At 34.8% G+C, this 21,683-nt stretch overlaps 1 protein-coding gene across 1 annotated transcript in view; it reads right to left on the bottom strand.

Annotated features, from left to right (window-relative positions):
- The window catches only part of LOC109207344 (protein strawberry notch), a 46,410-nt gene extending 32,056 nt beyond the window's left edge, over nucleotides 1-14,354 (bottom strand). Inside the window, exons 1-7 of the mRNA XM_019370244.1 lie at nucleotides 13,656-14,354; nucleotides 12,171-12,236; nucleotides 11,473-11,646; nucleotides 11,268-11,398; nucleotides 2,686-2,762; nucleotides 2,012-2,193; nucleotides 1,793-1,870 (exon numbers count right to left, since the gene is read on the bottom strand). Coding sequence (XP_019225789.1) covers nucleotides 1,793-1,870; nucleotides 2,012-2,193; nucleotides 2,686-2,762; nucleotides 11,268-11,398; nucleotides 11,473-11,646; nucleotides 12,171-12,236; nucleotides 13,656-14,114 — 1,167 coding nt within the window. The 5' untranslated portion in view covers nucleotides 14,115-14,354. The remainder of the gene's footprint in view (nucleotides 1-1,792; nucleotides 1,871-2,011; nucleotides 2,194-2,685; nucleotides 2,763-11,267; nucleotides 11,399-11,472; nucleotides 11,647-12,170; nucleotides 12,237-13,655) is intronic.
- Nucleotides 14,355-21,683: the final 7,329 nt, after the last annotated feature.

Below are 21,683 nucleotides of genomic sequence, written 5' to 3'. Positions count from 1 at the left end.
ACGAATCCACAAATTTCATAAACTTTCGAACCGCTAAACTTTCGAAACCGCGGAATTTCGAACCCGTAATCTTTATAATTTCTAAACCCGTAAACTTCCAAACACATAAACCTCCGAACTCATAGCTTTGGTACTTGTAAAATTTTGAACCTTTAAACCGATAAAAAAAAAAAAGCTAAAACTGAAAAATATATTTAAAAATTATTTTTTTTCGCGCGGGGGGGGGGGGGTAGGGGGGGGGTAGGTGGGGGTGGGTGGTGCAGACGAACGAAAAAAACAGAAATTTGAAATTGTAAAAAAAAAAAAAAACTAAAGGTAAAAAAAAATTCTTTTTTTTTTGCGGGAGGGGGGTGGGGGTGGGGTGGAGGGGTAGTAGGGTGGGTGGTAACAGAAAAACTGAAATTTAAAAAAAAAAGCCTTTTTTGGAGAGAGGGGGGTGAGTGGGTTGGTGAGGGTGGAGAATGTTGAGAAGGAGTTTTAGAAAATGTTTTCCCTTTTCTTGATAAGGAAAACATTTTCCTTCAATTGGAGGAAAATGAGTTGATAAGGAAAATGTTTTCCAAAATATTTAAGCCAACCAAACACACCCTATATGTAAATTAAACATTGAGCTGAAATTACTTTCGGGACTAATTTCACTTTTTCTTCTTATTATTCGGCACATGCATGCTTATACATATATACATATAATGGTGGTGTTCGGGCCAACTTGCCCGCACCTTGACTATTCTGTAGAATACACCAGCATAGGTACAGGGAAACTCTCGCTTACCAAGCTTCGACAGAGGTAAAGATTACCTTTTGTTTTTTGTGTCTGTTGAGATTTGAATCTCCAAGGTTTGCATCCACTTCATTAGCTACTAGGCCACACCTTTGGGTGCAATGGCTGAAAATATAATTGGATAATCTTATTGGAATTCTAATTTGTAAACCTCTAAATTCATGTATGTTATGGAACTTTAATCCTATTTTTTTAAAGTTGTGCATCGCTTCTTCTTTCTAGCTTAACACCCTAGGAAAAGACTGCATATTGGGATACACTATAATGCAATTCTTCCTAATTGGATTATCATCTACACAATGTAATGAGCATCTCAGAGTTATCTCGCATATTTTCTTGCTAGGGAGATTTGGTGAGATCATTTACCATGTTATTGAGCCGAGGGTCTTTCGGAAACAGCCTCTCTACCCCTTCGGGGTAGGGGTAAGGTCTGCGTACACACTACCCTCCCCAAACCCCACTTGTGAAATTCTACTGGGTTGTTGTTGTTGTTGTTGAATCAAAAATCATTCCTCCTGGAATGAGTTTTGAGATTGTTAGTACCAAGATTTGGGGCTCTAGTAGAGCACTGCGATATTTGCCGTTGTGAATTGCCCAAGGCTTGAATTCAAAGAATTCCCCAGGCAATTGAATGCCCTAGGTCACCGTGTGGGACAGAGTAACAAATTGTCTCTTCTTGCAGGTGCAAGATAGCAGGATTTTCTTTCTCGAGCGGCCTTAACTATTCTTCAAGGAGACTGGAAAAACTTTCTTTCAGCAAGCTCTATGTCAGATTATCCGTATTTCTTGTCCTTCTATATTGTCACTAATGAAATCTTTTCATTCCTACAAAAAAAAAAACTTACAAGAAAGGGGAAGAAGAAAGAGGAAACCCAGACAGCAGGAAGAGATCTCAACTTGCTTTTCTTTCTAGCACAATATATATTTTCTGGGAACTCAATGTTTCAATGACTCAATTTGGATGGAACCACATTTTCACCGAAATTCAATGACAAAATTTGAAAAACAAACCTGGATTTCAAGTACAGCTTCACCAGTTCGTGTTGGCTGTCCCCCAGCTTCAGGGACCAAATTTTTTGCCTTGTGACACTACAAATAAATAGTAAAACCATAGCCAAGTGAGACAAGTTGGATGTCTCTTTCTCGCAAGAATTTGGACTACTAACCAAGATCCATAACATGGATACATTTTTTTCTGCAAACTATATTGAAATTAGTCCAAAATTATACCTCATCAAATATGAGGAGACCGTCAAATTCTGGCCCACACCACTGTACAAGCTGCTGCAAACGAGACCGACCTTTCTCTGAAGATGCTATGAGACTGCTGTATGTTGAAAAAACAACTCCCTCCCTGATGCCAACAGACTTTGAGTCAAGCTTAGAATAAGGTAGCTTGTTCAAAGCATGCACTACAAGAGAAAGTTATAGATATTAAGTTACAAAATCCATTCAGTCATTAACCATTTGGAACCGGAAACAACAAAAGAAAAGAATGCTAAGGAACCATACATAGTTTCACCATATCATACGTACAGCTGATAAATCAGAAAAATCCTACGTAGATCCACAAGAAGAAGCAACTCATTGTATGCGATAGGTACAAATCCACCTCAGAAAAAAGTAGAATGTGGTCCATATGCATCGTCAATTGACCCAAAATAACTATGTTTTAGCACTTACCACAAATAGCCCAAGAATAAGATCAAAAGATATTCATTGCTGTCTCAAACTACAAAAACATCTTTGTCAACATTTCCTTTAGATTTCTAATAGAGTAATTAACACCTCATTCCGGCTGCCTCTATCCAGGCACATTTTGATATAAACAAACAGAGAAGGAACGAGCTAGATCGCATGCAGCATTTAACCTGAGACCATATTTAGGACTCTCAAATAACTACCTGCTACACACATAGCACCCACATCATCCATGTCTCTTCTTGCATCAAATTTCAGATCTGAACCGACAGAGATCCACCTAGGGAAAAGCATTATGAAAAAAGGAAACAATTACATTTAATTTTAGAAACTAAAATGCATTTGATCATAAACGAAGAAAAACAGATCCTTTAGAAGTATATGGAGCACAGCCATCATTTAGCAACAAGGAGACGACTATTTAATTAATGTAACAACAACAACAAATCCAGTGTAATCCCACAAGTGGAGTCGCGAGAGGGTAGTGTGTATGCAGCCTTACCCCTACCTTACAAAGGTGGAGAAGTTGTTTCCGATAGACTCTCAGCTCAAGCAAAACACAGTCATAGCAGTTTTAAGAAGAAATACAGTAGTGGAAAAGCCATGAAAGAGAAGCAGCATCAATAGCAAGATAATAAGATAACAGAAGCACAAGAAACAACGTGTAGTGATAGAATCGAAGGGTAAGAAAAAAGAGAATAGTATTAAAGCTACTAGTATGGCGAAGACAAACGCTTGACTACCTACTAGCCTTGTACCCAAATTTTAGCCCTCCATACTTTCCTATCAAGGGTCGTGTCCTCAGTAAGCTAGAGTTGTGTCGGTCCTGCCTAATCACCTCTCCCCAATACTTCTTAGACCTACCTCTACCTCTCCTCGAATCCAACAAGGCCAACCTCTCACACTCCTTACGATAAAAAGTAAATAAAAACATCTTAACAAAACAGAGAAAATTTATTTGTTACAAATAGTTAAGTTGTAGTCCGCTTTCGAGTCAATATACTTGAAAGCACCAAAACGAAATTTGCTCGGGAAAGATCAATAGTAGCAAAATCAATTCAGACAACTCTTTTGTCAATAGCCAGTGCATAAAGCGAATATTGAATATTTGGTACCTCCATCATATACTATCTTTTTTGGTTCCACCACTAGTTGAGTGTGCATTTTTATTTTTTTTATTTTTGAGAAATACTAGTTGAGTGTGCATTGAAAATACTATTGGTACACACTCATTCAAAGAATGGTAGAACATTAAAACAATCAGTACGTTTAGATTTTAAATCAAATTTGTTAGATAGTTTATGTATGTACTAGTAGTCGTACCCGCGCGATGCGCAGTCAATATTAAAAAATATTAATTAAATTACATTGCGATCGGGCTTGTTTGAATAAATTAGATCGTATTGCTTTAATAAATTTCAATTGTCATCTTATTTGTCAATGTGCTATACCTAATAATAAAATCGCTATTAAATTAGAGGGACTTATATAGTCATTGAATAAATTGTATTCTTTTGTTGTCAATAATTTTATCTGAATTTTAATGAATAAAATCTCTTTTAAATTAAAGGGACTTATATAGTAATCGAATAACCTTTTTGGTCTGTATTTTTTTATTATATTATCCAATATATAATATAATTACATTGTTAATATAAATTTGTATTAGCATATTACTTTGTTTAGTATTTTTGTCTATTACTTTCTTTTTGTAATATAATAGAAGACATATATTTTATTACTCTTGAAATATTTTATTATTTTAAATTTTATCCTATTGTTCTCAATAATATTATCTGAATTTTAATGAATAAAATCTCTATTAAATTAAAGAGATTTGTATAGTCATTGTTGAATAACTTTTTTGTATTTTTCTTCATTATATTATCCAATATTTAGTAGCATATTATATTATTTAAATTATTGTATGCTACTTTTTTTCAATATTATAATAGAGGATACATTTTTTTTTATTATATTATTCTAAATAATATTTTCTGAATAAATAAACTTTTTATTTTAAAAAGAAAAGAAAAATGATTAAAAAAACAAAAAAACTTAAATTGGCAGTTTTTTATTATATGGTAATTTTAGTTTGTTTTTTTTAAATAATTTTAAAACTCCAACTTGAAACTAGTCTTCAATTTGAATGGACGGTTTTTTTTAAATTTTTGTTTTTTTATTATAAAATATTACTTTGTTACTTTATAGATATTTAGATTTACAAATAATAACCAATAACTAATTATTAACTAAATAACTAATAATTAACTACTTATGCCATGTGGCTTTTTTCTAGGTTACCACTTGGCTTAAGGAGAGGGCTTTTTCGTCTGCTTTTAATAATATATAGATAGATTTTACTATATTATAGATATTTAAATTCAAAAATAATAGTAACTAATTAATAACTAATAACAAATTATTAACTACTTATGCCATGAGGCTTTTTTCTAGGTTGTCACTTGGCTTAAGGAGAGGGCTCTTTCCTCTCCTTTTTAATAATATATAGATTAGTATGCTTAGTCCCACATTGGAATAGAAGTAGTATGTAGTTGTAGAGCGTAGATATAAATAGGTTGTATTATAGTAAATGATGATAATAATATATTTTCTCTCCCGTGCTTTCTCACCTGGTATCATAGCGGAACTTAGAAAATAATTCATGCGCAGCATTCCGGCGACATCGGGAAGAAAGACCAGTCGCCGCGCAATTTTTCCAGCGACTTAAGGATGTCCATTTAAGAAAAATCAGTAGATGTCAATGTTGTGAAAAAGCAACACCACCACGAGGTAGATCAGCCTGCAGCGACCAACCCATAAAAACATCTCCAACAAAAACCTCCTCAACCCAAACGAGCAGGCCAAAGAAAATTTTCCCGCGAGATTCTTTCTCACGCATCGGCGCAAGACAATTTCCAGCCATTTTTGGGCAACGACTCTTGAGGACAGTTGGCTCGCGAAGCAATTCAGAGCCTACCCATCCATGTTACACCAAATTTCGACTACCTTTTTTATTTTCCGGCAACTGTCTCCATTTTCCGGCGCGTGAGCCGCTTTCTAGCCTGATTCCGGCAAAATTCCTTGACGACAGCTTGCTCGTGAGGTGATTCTGAGCCTACCCATCCAGATCCCATCACATTCCGCCGACTTTTTCATACTCCGATGACTTTTTTTCTTAAATTCCGACGAGAGCAGTGGTTTTTCGGGCAAAAACAATGGTCTAGTCACTTTTGACCAACTTACTACTAGCATAGTGACTGGAACAGTATTTGTGATCAATATAACATTTGGCTACACTTCTAATTGCCTATTTTGAGGTTATCTCAGCATTGTTGGTATTCTTTATCGAATATCTGGTTTTGTTTGGTTGACGTCTCTTAAATCCATTATAATGTTAGTTAGATTGGATTCTCTTGGAGTTGGCTCAAATACCGTTGGGTCCTATACTTCGAATACCCAGATGGTTTCTTTACTGGACTATATTGAGTTCCTTTAGTAAAAAGCACGGAAGCAGACATTTTCTGAGATAGCTTCTATTGTTCAAACAGGTAACAGCGTGACTTGTATATCTCAATCTTCTTCTTCCAACTCTTGGTCATTGATTTAGGTGTAGCTAATCACATTTCTGGTAATAAATCTCTTTTCACTACTATTTCATATTCTCAATCTCTTCCAACAGTCACAATGGCAAACGGGTCTCAAACCTATGCAACTGGAATAGGTCAAGCAAGTCCACTTCATTCCTTACCTTTGGATTCAGTCCTTTATGTTCCCGGTAGTCTTTTTAATCTCATAGTTGTTAGTTGCTTAGCCAAATCACTTAAATGCTCTGTTTTATTTCTTGATAACCTTGTTTTTACACAGTAAGGCGGTACGGGGTGGATCATTGGTATCGAGCGTGAATCAAATGGACTTTATTACCTTATCCTTGCTAAATCAGATGGACTCACATCTTATCTACCTTCAACAGCTTGTCCTGTTACTGATTTACCAGATTTATTACATAAACGGTTGGGACATCCCAGCGTATCAAAACTTCAAAAAATAGTACCTGGTTTGTCTCACTTGTCCACTCTAGAGTGTTGATTCATTTCAGCTCGGTAAGCACACTCGCTCTCATTTTCCCCGATGTCCTTATAATCGAGCAGTCACCTTTCACTTTAGTCCACTCAGATGTTTGGGGTCCTAGCCGGGTCAGTTCTACCTTGGGATTCCACTACTTGGTCAGTTTAATCCAGGTGCACTTGGATATTCTTGATGAAAAGCCGATCTGAGTTGCTTTCTGTTTTTCAGATCTTCCACACTGAAATTCAAAATCAATTCTGGGTTTTTACCCGCACAAATTGTAGTGATAATGCCCTAGAGTATTAGTCTTCCCCATTTCAACAGTTTATGAACTCTTATGTGATCATTCATCAATCATCTTGTCCATACACATCTCAATAATGGGGTAGTTGAAAAAAAGAATAGGCATCTCATTGAACTTGCTCGTACCGTACTCATGCAATCTCATGTTCCGTTGTGTTTTTTGGGAGAATGCAACTCTCACGTCCTGTTATCTTATTAATCGTATGACATCCTCTGGTGAAGCGCTATCTCATCTCTTATGGCGACAGGCTATAATCGAAGAGATGTCCGCTTTACATGCTAGTGGGCACATGGGAGCTTGTTTCTTCCTAGATATACAGTCCACTGCATGCTATTGTATTTTAATTGGAGGCAATCTAATATCCTGGAAAAGTAAAGAGCCAAATATGGTGGCTAGGTCAAGAGCAAAGGCAGAATATCGGGCTATGGCATTGGCTACTTGCGAGCTAATATAGCTAAGGCAACTTCTATAGGAGTTAAAGATTGGAGGGGACGAGCTGATGAAATTGGTTGTGATAATCAAGCCGCATTACATATCACTTTTGAATCCAGTATTTCATGCAATAATGAAGCATATTGAAGTAGATTGTCACTTCATCTAATAAAAGATTTGAGTCTGGGTGCATTGTTAAGAGTTTTCTCAACTTAAAAGACCAACTAGCAGATGTACTCACAAAATCACTCTGAGGGTCCAGAATTGGCGATATCTGTAGCACGCTAAGAGCATATGACATGTATGCTCCAACTTAAGGAGGAGTGTCAAATAGGCAAGAATTAATACTATGTAAATATAAAAAGAAACACAAATACCTGTAATTACACAAACCCTATAAGTAAGTAACTAGGAGATTTGGTAGCCTTGTAATTGTAGTCTTTCCTTATTTGTATTTTTGTCGAAGGTTATTTAAACCCAACAGCTTGAGGGAATAATCAAGCACTTTATTCCCCATCTTTCTTCTCTTCTTTCTCACTTCCGTCGTGCAGTTACCCGCTATTTTCCGAAGGTAAGTATTCTAGCTTCGTTTTCCTTTTTGGTGATTATGCACTATTCTTGTGTAATTTACGCAAGAAATTTCTATGTTTTCAAAATAAGCAAACTCAAGTTGGTTGCCCCACTTTGAGTTTGAGGGTGCACGTTAGAACATTAAGTGAATGTGTCCAGATTCATACACGTCCAAATTCATTGTACATGAATAAAGAAAATCATACAGAATATTCGATAGGATACCTTAGTACATTTTCTGTATTTAATTATAGAATGTTTACTTACCGTATTAGCATAGGAATATATAACCTTATTAGACATACGTGATACACCTATATAAAGAGCACCTCTTGTACATTGTTAACAAAGTCAATGAGAAGTATTTTCTTTTATCATAATAACACTAAACTTTATGGGTTCTTTACATATGAACATCTACCTAATCTAATGCACTATTTACAAAGATTGAAAGATATCATATCTACAGATTCTCACATATCTTTGTCATAGTTATATCATATTTCAGATTTAATATATCACATATTCTACACAATAGCCGTGGTTGGATTTTAGTCAACAGATTTTACTAAGTCAGTAGGCATTTGGGCATGGACGAAAGACCTTTCATTTCTCAATCTTCCAAAAGAAGATAACACTTGGATATCCAGCTTGAGAAAAAACAGGTCGTATCAAAAACCAGGTGCACACTGACCCAATAACAATTACCAGAGGAAAAAGAGTGCAGAAGCGAGTAGAGTGCTTAAAGTGAAAGTAAGCTTTTCGTTTTGCCCCAACTCAGATGTGCCTTCTCTCTCAGCTTAATACTCATCATCTGCAGGATGCCACAGCCTTAGCTAGAATTATCATCACCATTTCTGCTCTCTATCTTCATTCCACACTCAAGACCCCTTGACCGCTTAATACTCATCATCTGCAGGATGCCACAGCCTTAGCTAGAATTATCATCACCATTTCTCCTCTCTATCTTCATTCCACACTCAAGACCTTGACCGCTCTTCCCATCCGCATAGGAGATACGAGGGGAGCACGGAAAGTTTATCTTTCCTTTTGCTTTTTGTTATTTTTATAATAATTTGGCATTTAAAAGTGAGCTTTTAAGGTATTTCTTTACTTATCATTTACTTAGCTTTAGAGTTGCATAACAAATCGGGTAATGAATCGGGTATTATTATTATTATTATTATTATTATTATCATTATTATTATTTATATATACACACACACACGTTAAGTATGAGCTGAGGATTAACTAGGTTACTAGTAGGCCAAATCCATATTACTTATCAAAGTTGGAAAATAAAGTGATCTTGATTGATAATTCAATGGTAAAGTGGGCCAAGCCCATCATAAGGTTAACTGGATGAGACAAAAGGGACTTAGGGAAATCATGAAGTGCTTTTGATTTATTGAAAGAGAATAGAATGCAAGGGGGGTCTTTGGAAAAGATATGACGGCGCCGGCTCCCCGGGAAGCTAAAGCAGAACTTTGATTTGTGATAATCATTGTTTAGAGATTTATGGGAAATAGACACTAAGCTTACTAAATTATTGGCTCGTAAAACACAAAAAGCGACGAGAGGTCATTCCTTTCCAATTTGAAATTTCAGAACATCGCAAATTATAAGTTATCAATCTATTTTACCTTATGCTTTTTACTCTTCAAGGCATGAACATTAATATATTGGATATGTATATAGAATATCCAGTTGAATTATGATATTGAGATGCTTTCATCTTGGAACTCATGACTTGAGGTGTAGAAAGTTAAGATTTAGCTTTTAAGCTAGAAATTTAGGAAAATCGAAATTTGACCCATCAATTAACATCAAGATTGGAAGTTTGAAACTTGATTGTAAAAATTTGGGCTCTACGACTTATGGGTAACTCAAAATGTGACTGGTTTGGGAATTTGACCATGTTGATAGGGAGTTGACTCTTTAGTCGACTTTGATTTACCTATTCAAAAAATTATGAAATGACCCTGACTAGCATAATTGACATCGTTAATCAATATTTTGCATAGATTGAGGCTATTGGAAGCTGTTTAGTTGGTGTTTTGACTATTGTAAGGTTGGGGAACTTTATCGTTAGCGAGGTAAGTGGGACTTTAAGCATTGACGCTTGCTTTTCAAAATCCATTTTCCAAAATGTATTTAGCCTGCCTGGTCCAAGTGTAAGGACGAGCGTGTGCTTGGCAGAATTTTTTACCAGCCGCATATATATCATTTTGTTAAAAAGGTGGAAATTATTTAATACATGATTTTGTAGTGTGGCGTGGCTTTGTGCCGTGGCGTATTGGGGTTAGAAATTAGTTCTTTGTTGGGGTAATATACTTTAGGGCAGTGTGGTATACAGCCATGATAACTTTGGATCATAGCATATACTGTCGCGGACTCGTCAGAATGCCTGATTGATTTCCTCCACCATCGGTGATGACAAGTCCTTGTCCACCATCGGTGATGACAAGTCCTTTGTGTATGAAGTGTTGTTGCTTCTAAATAATTATATTAGCTTTATTGATATACTTTATTATGATAAATGTTGTGTTATTATATCATATTTGTTGATGTGTGTTTTTATTTTCTAACACTTGTTCCAGGGGTATTTGAAGCTATAGGTCGAGGATCTTACTGGGTTATATTCACGTATAACTCACTCCTTACTTGTATGTCCATACAGATAAGGTTGCGGAGGAGAAGGCTAGTGGTTGACGAGTTCATTCAAGTGGATTATGTTGCTGAGCAGAGCCACTACATTGTCCATGGAGGTTGCCGACAGAGTCTTCATTTATTTCTTCTAGGGTTTGCACACCCGTCATTAAACTTATGTAATTCTCTTTTATATGCTCCGTGGTCTAGTGTGAAATTTGGGTGAGAGTTTTAATTTGATATTTCGAGATATTAATTGTTTGTAATTAATTATTATATTGTTTTGGATACTTGTTTAATTTATATTGTTTATAATTAATTATTATATTGTTTTGAATACTTGTTTAATTTATCAAATGTCGTGAATGAATTCTAAGTGTATAGTAAGAGCTGGTTCGTGTAACAGGTAAAGTTAGCTAGGTGGGTGCTAGTCACGTCTAGCGGATAGTTTGGGACGTGGCATTTTTATAATAGAGATAGGGCATTTTACCATTCAAAAAAATGAGCATTTAAGAAAACTATTTACCATAAGAGAAATACAAAAGACAAAATGAGAAATAGGTTCAGATGCAATAATTCCATCTATGATCGGAGTATAAACGACAAAACAAAATATTTTTTGATAAGTGATAAAACTAAAACATCAAAAAAATTATGTACTTATTTACCAAAAAAGAAAGAAAAAAAATTTTATATATATATATATATATCGATAGAGCCCCAGAGGGACCAAAAATGTACTTCTTTTAGCCGAAAACTTACAATGCTTTCCTTCTACCGTGGTGCCAATTCTCCCATATTAGTCCAGCAATTGTTCGTCCTTTCCCCACACCAGCACCATCACCTACAAAAAATCCTGCTCTGGTACCATTTGGAAGGAACTGAAGGTGTCTCTGTTACAGGAAAACAGTAACCATAAGGTAAGAGCCTGCAAACAGAACCGGGTAACATGAGTCAGAATAGCAACCTGACAAGCATAAACCAATGTCTCAATTTGTAGGCAGGACAGTGCGTTTGAGCTTTCCAAGTCATCTTTGATCTCCAGATCGTAGGTGGGTTCAGGTGGTTGTACTGCAGATAAGGAAGATGTCTCCACTATAGGATCAGGATGTGGAGGTCCAATAGATAGCTTGGGAGGCCGCTGTGTTGAATCAGGAAAAGAAAACAAGAATTGAAAGGATCAACCATCAACTTGTAATATACTAACACAAAGATCTCAACTGCTTAAAATCAATGATGATATCATGTGATACCACATTTAGGGAGGGGGAGATTCTTGGAGCTTTTTTTCTCTTTTTGGATAAGGGGATTCTTGGAGTTAGTATCCTCAAAACATTGTCACAATTTTCTCCATTAAAAAGCTCACAACCGCCTTACTGGCAAAGAAATGTGAACAGTTAGTAAAGTCATTGTAACAAAAGTAACACACCGATCTCTCTCTCTTTTTTTATAAGGACATACCCATCCCTCTTTTACCCCAGCTCCACTCTCTACAGCCATTATCACATGTCTTTTATGTTTCAAACTCTCTCTTCTCCAACATTACACCATTTTACATAATAAAAAAGAAGATAACCGCTTGAAAATTTTGAAGGGTTTACTCACATATTTCTCCCACTACTACAATATTAGGAGTAAATAGCAGAGGTTGAAAAGAACACGTACATAGTCCATGAAAGTTTCTCCAGCCATGCCACCCTCATCTTCTTCACGTTCTACTTCAATGGCAACCTGAAAGATCACAATGCAATGTAAAGAACTGAAAAGTATGGAACAAAGTTTCCTAAGGTCAATTAGTGTATACACGTCATCTGATCAAAAGAGGTAGCAGAAAAAGTTGAACCAGAAGAATTGCTATAATTAATTTATTTATTTTTAAAGGAAATTACTGTTGAGCATAACCTTTCTTCTCATTAGACCACAACTCTAGTGATACTGAAAAAATTTATACTTTTTCAATAAAAATAAAAGTTAGGATTTTATTGATATGAAGGGGCAAATCCCTGCATCCAAGATGTATGCCAAAAGTGAAGAATCTTGTGCAAAACATGGTTCTCTGTGAAGAGTACTCCGTCATTACGCTAATTGGAATGCAAAAAATAATCCAAAAGATAGTGAGAGACATCAATGTTCCACTAATTTGTAAATTTGAGCTTTCAACTTCTTCAACACTCTTCTGATCCGCTCCTTCCATATGGTCCACATCAGCATCAAAAGAGCTATATGTCGTGCTCTTCCTCTCTTTCCTCCTATAAACATCAGTCACAGGCACCAGCCATGCAACTCCAAACATCTTTCATATGGCACACCAGAGTATATGTGCGATCGGACAATGAAGTAACAAATGATTAACATCCTCTCTCGATCTTGCACATTAGTACCAACCTGATGTAGATTGACATCATTGTCAGCCTGCATGCTACAGAATACTTCCGGAAACGTTATCTAAAAGAAAAAAAGCACTCTAGGGAACCCATAAGGATGATTGAGGAAACTGTCCTTTTAACAGTCCATCATAGAAGAATTTCATCCTTTCGTCCTTTCTACCAACCCGTTCCTTCACCAAGTAGTTACGTGTGTTTGTTGACTCAAAATTATGAAGATAGTGGAGAAAGTTCCACATAAAAGGGCTTCTCAGTTCTCAAACCAAGTTTATTTCCGGAAGGAAATTCTTTTCTATCGCCTACTTTGAGCATCACATTGCCGTAGAAATTTTCCACCCTCTCAATGTTTCTCCAAAAAGCATCTCCTTAGTTTAAGCTATCTTGTTTGTTCTCCATCGTCTCCCGTTCTACCCTATATTTATCCGCAATCACTCTCCTCCCCAATGAATGTTCTTCCACCCCACACCTCCATATCCATTTTCCTAGTAATGCTTTATTGAACACCATCAAATCCCTTATACTCAGTCGCCCACTTCAATAGGAGATGCCACTATCTCCCACTTGACTAAATGATACTTCTTCACCTCCCCAATTTCAATGACCTTTTACTTAATGTATCTCTTAAGCTTTTTGGAAATTAACTAATTGTAGTAAATGGTTGTTTGTCAGGTGGAAAATTTTAGCTAAAAGCAACAAAATACAATGGCGTTAAATTTAGGGCATGTTTCCCAAGAATAAACAGAAAGCGGTAAGGGAGAATAAAAACCTCGTTAACTTCTTCCTGGGGCATAGGCGGTAGAGGAGGAGGAGGAGGACGGAGAGCAGCAGGATGAGAAGGATGAGGAAGAAATTGCCTAATTTTGGAGATATCAACGGCGAGGTCGATCCCACATTGAGGGCAAGAGAAGTGAGAGAGGCCATGAGGGACGTTAAGTATGGCCTTGCAGTGAGCGCAGGGCAACTGGATCTTTGTGGGATCAATGCCATGAGCCAGGGCACTGCTGCGCTGTTGTTGAGGCATGAGCTCCGGAGGCAGCATCTGCGGCAATTGACAGGTAGGGCACACAAACTCCGTCAGTCCCGCAGCGACTGTCAATATCATCTTGCAACCAGCACACCGAACTTGGCAACCTCCTCCTCCATTAGAACTGCTCGCTGACGGTGGTGGTGGTGGCGGAAGAGACGGAGGAACAACTGACGGAATCGGGACCGATTGCTGGTCCATATTAAACAAACAAGAAGACACCAGTCGAGAGACTAAGAAGACGAAAGACGATGCACAACCCGGACTAGAAACTTATGACAAAGATGTCAACTAATGACGACTGCCGGAAGAGGTGGATTGTGGCCGGAGATGTTCGGTGAGTTTTGGCTTGCCCTCAATTCTTGGGCTTTGGAGCGCACGCTCCCGCTTCCGGTTTCCTTACTGGTGAGTGGCGAATAGTACACAAATAAAGTCTCTGAAAGTAAGTTTAGGCAATGTCTTTGAATTTGAGGGGAATAAAATGTCAAAATAATCCTTAGGCGTCGTTTAGTTACTAAGGATAATTACGGTAAAACACTCCGTTTATAAGTAGCTTATTATACAAATTGACTAATTCATAATATATTATTAATATTAGTCAAATGTTAGCCAATTAATCATTTATAGCCAAAAAGGGTCAAATTTTTGCTTTCTTTTGAGTGGGTATTATCATAATAGATTGGATACATGTTAAGAAACTTGAATTTTTGAGGTGGTTTGAATTGAAAATTCGAAGTAGAAGATAAACATGAAAAAAATATAGGTGTATCACACTATGTATCACGTGTGTATCACATATGTATCATATTTGTATCAAATATGTAACATATATATATATATATATATATCCATGTATACATAGCATGATACATGTTTGACACATGTGTCGCAGAAAAAAAATTTGAACTCGATTTTAACTACAAATTTTGATACAAAATCAGTCCAAGTCACCTCTAATCTTACTCAAATTTTATATATTGACTCATCTATATGTTCAATGAATCTCAACCATACCCATTGAAAAAAGTCTTTTTTTGCTTAGATTTTTGGAATATTGTATATATATATATATATATATATATATATTTTGTAGTTCATCACTTTATTTGCTACATCATTCAAGAAATTTTCTTTCCATCTTGCATCTAATGTTGCTAATCACGCTTGAAAACATGGAAGGGGATCTTTGTGTGTGATTCTTGGAGAGAAAGAACCTTATTTTTTTGGGATTTCAATTTTTATATGTGTTTGGCTAGTTTTGGTAAGTTTACGATTAATGGCTAGGGTTGGTAAGTTTGAATTTTTAGGGACATTTCTATAAGATTCCCGATAACTAATACTACTAGTTACAAGGATAAAATATGGAAATTTTGGAATTTTTTACAATGTATAGCCGCTCCGAAAATATTAAAAAAATTGAATGGAATAGCCATTTTTCGGACCGGCTACTATTAGGAAAATAGCCACAATTTGAACTATAATAGGAAAATAATCACTTTTTATGTGAAAAATAAATTTGGACAAAGTATCCCTACTTAAAACACGAAAGAACCCCATGGATCATTCATAGGGTTTGAACTTATAAAGCTTCAAACTCCAGTAATCGTTCTTAGGATTTGAAACTCCAACAAATTTTTACACTTGGTTGTGAAAATTTGTATCCCCGCGAACGTTCATGGGGTTTGAACTTATAAAGTTTCAAACTCCAGCAATCGTTTTTAGGAATTGAAACTCCGATAAATTTTACACTTAGTTGTAAAAAATTTGAAACCTATGAATCATCCATGGGTTTGGACTTATATCGTTTCGTACTCCAGCAAATCGTTCTTAAAGTTTGAAACTCCAACGAATTTTCACATCTAGTCGGAATGTTATCTAACCAATGAGTCGTTCATAGGGTTTAAATTTATAAAGCTTCAAAATCGAGCAATTGTTCTTGGGGTTTGAAACCCTAATTAATTTTTATACTTAATTGTGAATTTTTTGAACCCCATGAATTGTTCATGAAGTTTGAACTTATAAAGCTTTAAACTCCATCAATTGTCCATGGAGTTTAAAACTCCAGCACCTTTTTCATCCTTAATTGTGAAAATTTTAACCCCATAAACCGTTTATGGAGTTTGAACTTATAAAATTTCGAACTCCAATAATTATTCTTAAGGTTTGAAATTCCAACAAAATTTGCATTTGTTTGTAAAAAGTTTGAGTCTCATAAAATTTCACGAGCTTTGAACTTATAAACTTTGAATTCAGCAATAGCTTTTGGGTTTAAAACTCCAGTAAAATTTTACACTTAGTTGTGAAAATCTTAAACCCAATGAATCGTTCCAGGGTTCAAATTGAAAACAAAATAAAACATACACACCTTATATTATCCTTTAGTTAATCATTTTACACACACATGGGTGCACTACTAAAATAAAGGAGGAAAAAATGAATAAAGTGATAATGGATCCCCATTCCTCTAGGTAATTAACTCAACCTTCAACCTGGTGCACTATTCAACCTTCTCGGAGAATGGGTTCCAACAGTTAATATTATACCAATTTTAGAAAGAAGAATTAACCTAAATAGCCGCTCATCCAACCACCTAAACTAAAAATAGCCCACAAATATATAATATGCATTGTTTGCAACTAATTTTCAACATATGAAAAATAAACTGCAATCACAAAATAAGAGAAAAATATTTTTACTAATCAATTGTGAGTACAATTCTGCTTCTCCCTTGATTCTTCTCTCCTTATTATCTCTGTGATTCAAGGGCTGAAGCCGCGTATTTCTCGAATGTAAGATGATGCTGACCTCCTGGAGATGTATTGATCTCCAGCTCCTTGAACTATTTGATTATCAATAAGTATCCGGCCATATTTTGATCTCTTTGTGAATATCCCTATAGTTTATGGGATTTTGAGACACCTCTTCAAGGGAATATGTATCCCTTTATATAGGTGTGAGTTAGGGTTCAGGGTAGAGTAACCTCCAAGAAACCCTAATAGATTCCTAGGATTTCAAGAGTCATGTAGTATCTTTAATTCAGGATTTGCTTGATCTCTTAAAATTTCGATGTCTACATACATATAATCAATATATAATATGTATATAATTATGTATAATCAATGTCTAATTCATGTATACCGGCTAAGAAAAGTAAACATTAAATTTCGCTGGCTATTTCTATAAAAAGCCCTATTTTCTGTGCATAAAATATCTAATTTTACGGAGAAACGATGGGTTTACGTGCCCTATATTTTTACCTATAAATCTGTCGTTGGCATGAAGCATCGTGTTTCTACGTTTTATGTTAAAGGTTTGTAGTTTTTCTCCTTTATATTGGGTTGGGTGGTGATCGTTTGGTTCGATGGGAATTTCTATTTCTATTATATAAAAAAGCAATGATGGTCGACCAAGGATAAAGTAGTAATTTCACATAGCTAATCTTAAATTGAATTTTTATTGCTCTGCTAACATACGTGTCCTTCCTCACATTCTTCTTTCTAGAATTTTCTTTAACTATTACTTTGTTAATCATCTACCATCTGCTAATGAGTTCTAGCCGCAATTGTCTACTATTAGTAGCAGATCTCCCTCACAAACTTTTTCATATCCTTCATATCTTCTTTTACGAATTTTGCTTTTTCTTATCTCTAATCATACTTTGAACACAACTTTCTGTTTCACAATTTGGGATAAACTTGGCTGTTGCTTCTTGCTGAATGAACTCTTGGAGCAGCAATCGTTTACCAGGATGGAGTATTCTTGAATCTTTCGAACTGCTGAACAGGAATATTGAGGTATACCTTTTCAATTGTTATTTTTGAAGGGTTTATATGTTATTTTTCCCTTTTTAATATATCATAATTAGTCCGCCGAAGGTCGATTCTCTGCTAATTTTGAGGTATAACCCCTTTGAAATGTTGAATTTTTTTAAGGTTTAAAACAGGTGAAATTTACTTATCGTTAATTTAAAATTTTAATGTATAACCCCCTTTTAGATTTTTATTTGTATTGCCGGACTACATTTCACATTGATTCCTCCTCAATGGTCTTATTGTCCCCTTATTTCGCTCATTGATTTTTGTGTTTTTCATTGTTTCTCTTTTGATTCTTCTTCCAACCTCCTCTTGAATGAGGTTCAAAGTTGATCCTATGATTAGAAATGGCAGCTTTTGTACTTTTGATTCATTATTTTATTATTTTCACTATTAAGATATTTTTCATGAGTCTCATAATGTGCGTAGTGGGTAATCAATATGTAGTCAGTGCAGTGTAGGGGATTTTAGGATCATAAATGTGATAATTGGTGGTTAGTTTTTGAATCATTTTTATGGTTTAATTGGAAAAAAATTGAGAAGACTATGTGGAGGTTGTTTTTCTTTACGCCATTTGCTTGCTTCAGAGGCTGCCATGTGAATAGCACGAATATGTTATTATGGATCGTTACCTTATTTATCATAATTGTTGTTAAATTAAGAACTTCATACTGCATTTCAATATATGTATTTTTTTTTTCAATTCACAGCTCAGAGTATTCATTCTTACCAAACAAAAATTATGGATTCAGTGGTACAGTGTCCACCTATTTGAACTTGCAGGATGTGCATGTCATATTTCAACTATAACTTAGCTTATCAGCGGACTTAACCAATGCTCACATAAGATATCAAAAAGTAGAATAAATAGTTTTATGCCTTGTTCTCTCTTTTCTTTTTTAAGTTGTCTTCAAGAAATTTATTATCAAATTTATATTTTGGGTTCTGAAATGCTATTCCTTTTGGGTATCTGTTACTTTTAGTTAAAAGCTATAATTGACTTGAGAAACAAGCTGCTAATGACACGCTACGTGAAAGAAAGATTTGTATAACCTGCTTGTTTGTTGATTATGAGAAGCAACTAAATCTTTTTACTTAGCTCCATACTTCTTCATTAGTCAAACTTCATAAGAGGATTTTGATCAAGTGTTGGTTAACCTATTGAAATTTGTCTATGATAATACATTTAAGTCCTGATGGTTATAGTTGAACAATCAGTTATGCAAAAGAATAACATGTTGCGACATTGGGATTATAACAAGCTGTAATTCAAGTAAATGATTTTCGAAAAAAAATACAGAATAGTAATTTATGGAGCTAAGATTCTTATTTTTTTTAAATTAGCGAAAAGATCTAGGAAGAGATAATGCCACGAATGATTACATTAGCACTTTGGTTTATATTGGATTTACTATTTACTTGTTATTTCTTTTTAATTGATGTTCCAGTTGTAACTATATGTCTAATAATTTGTTGTTCTCAATTATAGAAATCACATATAGCAGAGAAGAATACAATCAGCTCAAAAGTTTCAAACATGTAGAGAAAAAGTAGTTTCATATTGAGCGCAACAATTGAATACGACCTAAATCCAAAGTTCATATGACTTAGAGTCAACTCATTAATTGGTCTCCCTGTTATTTTTTTGGGCTAAAAATATCCACTAGCTATTTGAATGATTGAGTTTAGAATAATGTATGTATACTTCTTTCTCCTCCATTTGAAATTATTAGAAGTAAAATAAAATTTGGCTCGTATACTGCTATAACTTGAACTTAGTGGGATCACTTTTGTGAGTAAAATACTTATCTAGCTCATCTTTTGAATATCACTTCTCTCTTAATAGTTTTCCTTATATCATCTCAATTATTGAAGTTATCATCCTCTGAAGCCGTCTCTACCCTACCTTATAAGTACCACACTTTCTTTTAATAGTTCTCCCTCTCAATCACTGAAGTTATAACCTTTTCAAGTTGTAATTTAAGTCCTCTAGACATATTTTACTGCTATTTACATTTACATTTTTCCTTGACATGCATAACATCTGTAATATGTAAATGCCTTTCCTTCTTTTACTTTTAGATTTATCATTATTTTTCTGTATACTCAGAGCTTATAGCTTTTCTGTTTGTGGATTAGTGTACCTTTTGTCTTATTTCTTTCTCATGTTCTGTAGCTACATGTGCAGGTACAACTTATCTTTCTTCCTCCCTCCCTCCTTAGAAATACTAGCACACATCCATAGTATTGTTCAGTTTTTTTTATGAGGTTTTATGTGTGTACTTTGTGCCAGATTTATGTCTTACAGAATAAGATCATATATTCTTCTAAAAGCAATTACTTTCAATATCCTTGACACATAAAATTAATTGATGTAATGTATACTAGATACAAAGGTTTATGTTTTACACTTCTGCTTGTTTATGAAATTAATTTTTATTTTTGGTTAATAATCAATCCCTGTATACGGTCTCAAGAAATGATCAATGACAGCTTGGAAGTGGTGTTGAGGTTGATCCAAGAGCACATTCACATGATATCCTAAAACTTATGATCCACCAAATCAAGTTTTTTTTTACAGCTTTCTTAAAGAATCTTATAAGACATTATTTCAGGACTTGTGCTCATGCAATCGAAACTAAGTGACCCAGCCTACAGGCTACGTGAAAGGTCAAGCTCCTAAGGTTTGGAGGAAAAGAATAGTAATGAAAGTCAGTAGGTTAAGTATTTGACATCTGATTCACCAATGTGCACCAACTGTTGTGACTTTGCAACTTGATAATTGAATGAGGATTCATTTATTTTGTTGAAAGACCGAATGATGATACCTAAGATGCAAGTTTTGGCGTGGTATTTGCAATGAATACTACATCGGATGGTGTTTAGTTGTAATTACTACTCTACAGAATTTGAGAATAATGAACCTCGGATGTTTCATATTTGGTAATGAATATTGGGATTAGTCCTTTACTGATATTGGGATAGTCCTTTCATATTGAGTAATGAAATAATTGTTACTTTCTGCGACTTCTTTGACCGTTCCAGTTGGATTCCCAAATGAATTTTCCAAAGCATTATTAGAGAATGAAAGTCGATTTAAATCTACAATATTGGACCCGTGCTCTGCACGGGCAATTCTCATTAGTTGGAGAAGAAAAGAAAATGGTTGCATATGTTTGGAGTTTTACCTTTAAAAGTTACGAAATCCAACATATGATAATGGAGGTTACCATGCGACTAAGGGTGTGTTTGGTACGAAGGAAAATATTTTTCGAAAAATATTTTTCAATTTTCTCATGTTTGGTTAGTTTAAATGTCTTGGAAAATATTTTCCTTATGAACTCATTTTCCTCCAATTGGAGAAAAATATTTTGCCGATCAAGAGAAGGAAAAATATTTTCCAAAACTTTTTTTAACCTTCCCCACCTATTTCTCATCCCCACCAACGCACCACACTACCCATCCACCCCACCCACCCCAACCCCCACCATCACCCCAACCCCCAACCCCCCACCCTAAATAGAAATATTATTAGTGGTACTTCCTTTTTATCTTATAGATATAATGCTTTTTTTATTTCATTTCAACGAGTATTTTTCTTTTCATGTTATAAAAATAGTATTTTTTTTCATAAAAAAAGTACTTTATTTTCATGACGTAAAAAGTACTTTCTTTCATTTCAATAAAATGATGTAGTAAAAAGTATTTTCTTTCATTTAAAAAAAAGAATTTTTTTTTTCATGATGTAGAAAAAATATTTTCTTTCATTTCAACAAAAAAGTATTTTTTTTTCATGATGTAGAAAAAGTATTTTTTTTTATTTCAACAAAATGATTATTTTTTTTAATGATATAGAAAAAATATTTTCTTTCATTTCAACAAAATAAGTACTTTATATTCAAGTTGTAGAAAGAGTAGTTTATTTTTTGAACAAAAAAAAGAGTATTTTCTTTTTAGT

Source organism: Nicotiana attenuata, unplaced genomic scaffold (genome assembly GCF_001879085.1).
Source record: "Nicotiana attenuata strain UT unplaced genomic scaffold, NIATTr2, whole genome shotgun sequence".
Classification (NCBI taxonomy): Eukaryota; Viridiplantae; Streptophyta; class Magnoliopsida; order Solanales; family Solanaceae; genus Nicotiana; species Nicotiana attenuata.
The sequence above is the reverse complement of the archived record's forward strand: the minus strand, read 5'-3'. Positions and strand labels throughout refer to the sequence as shown.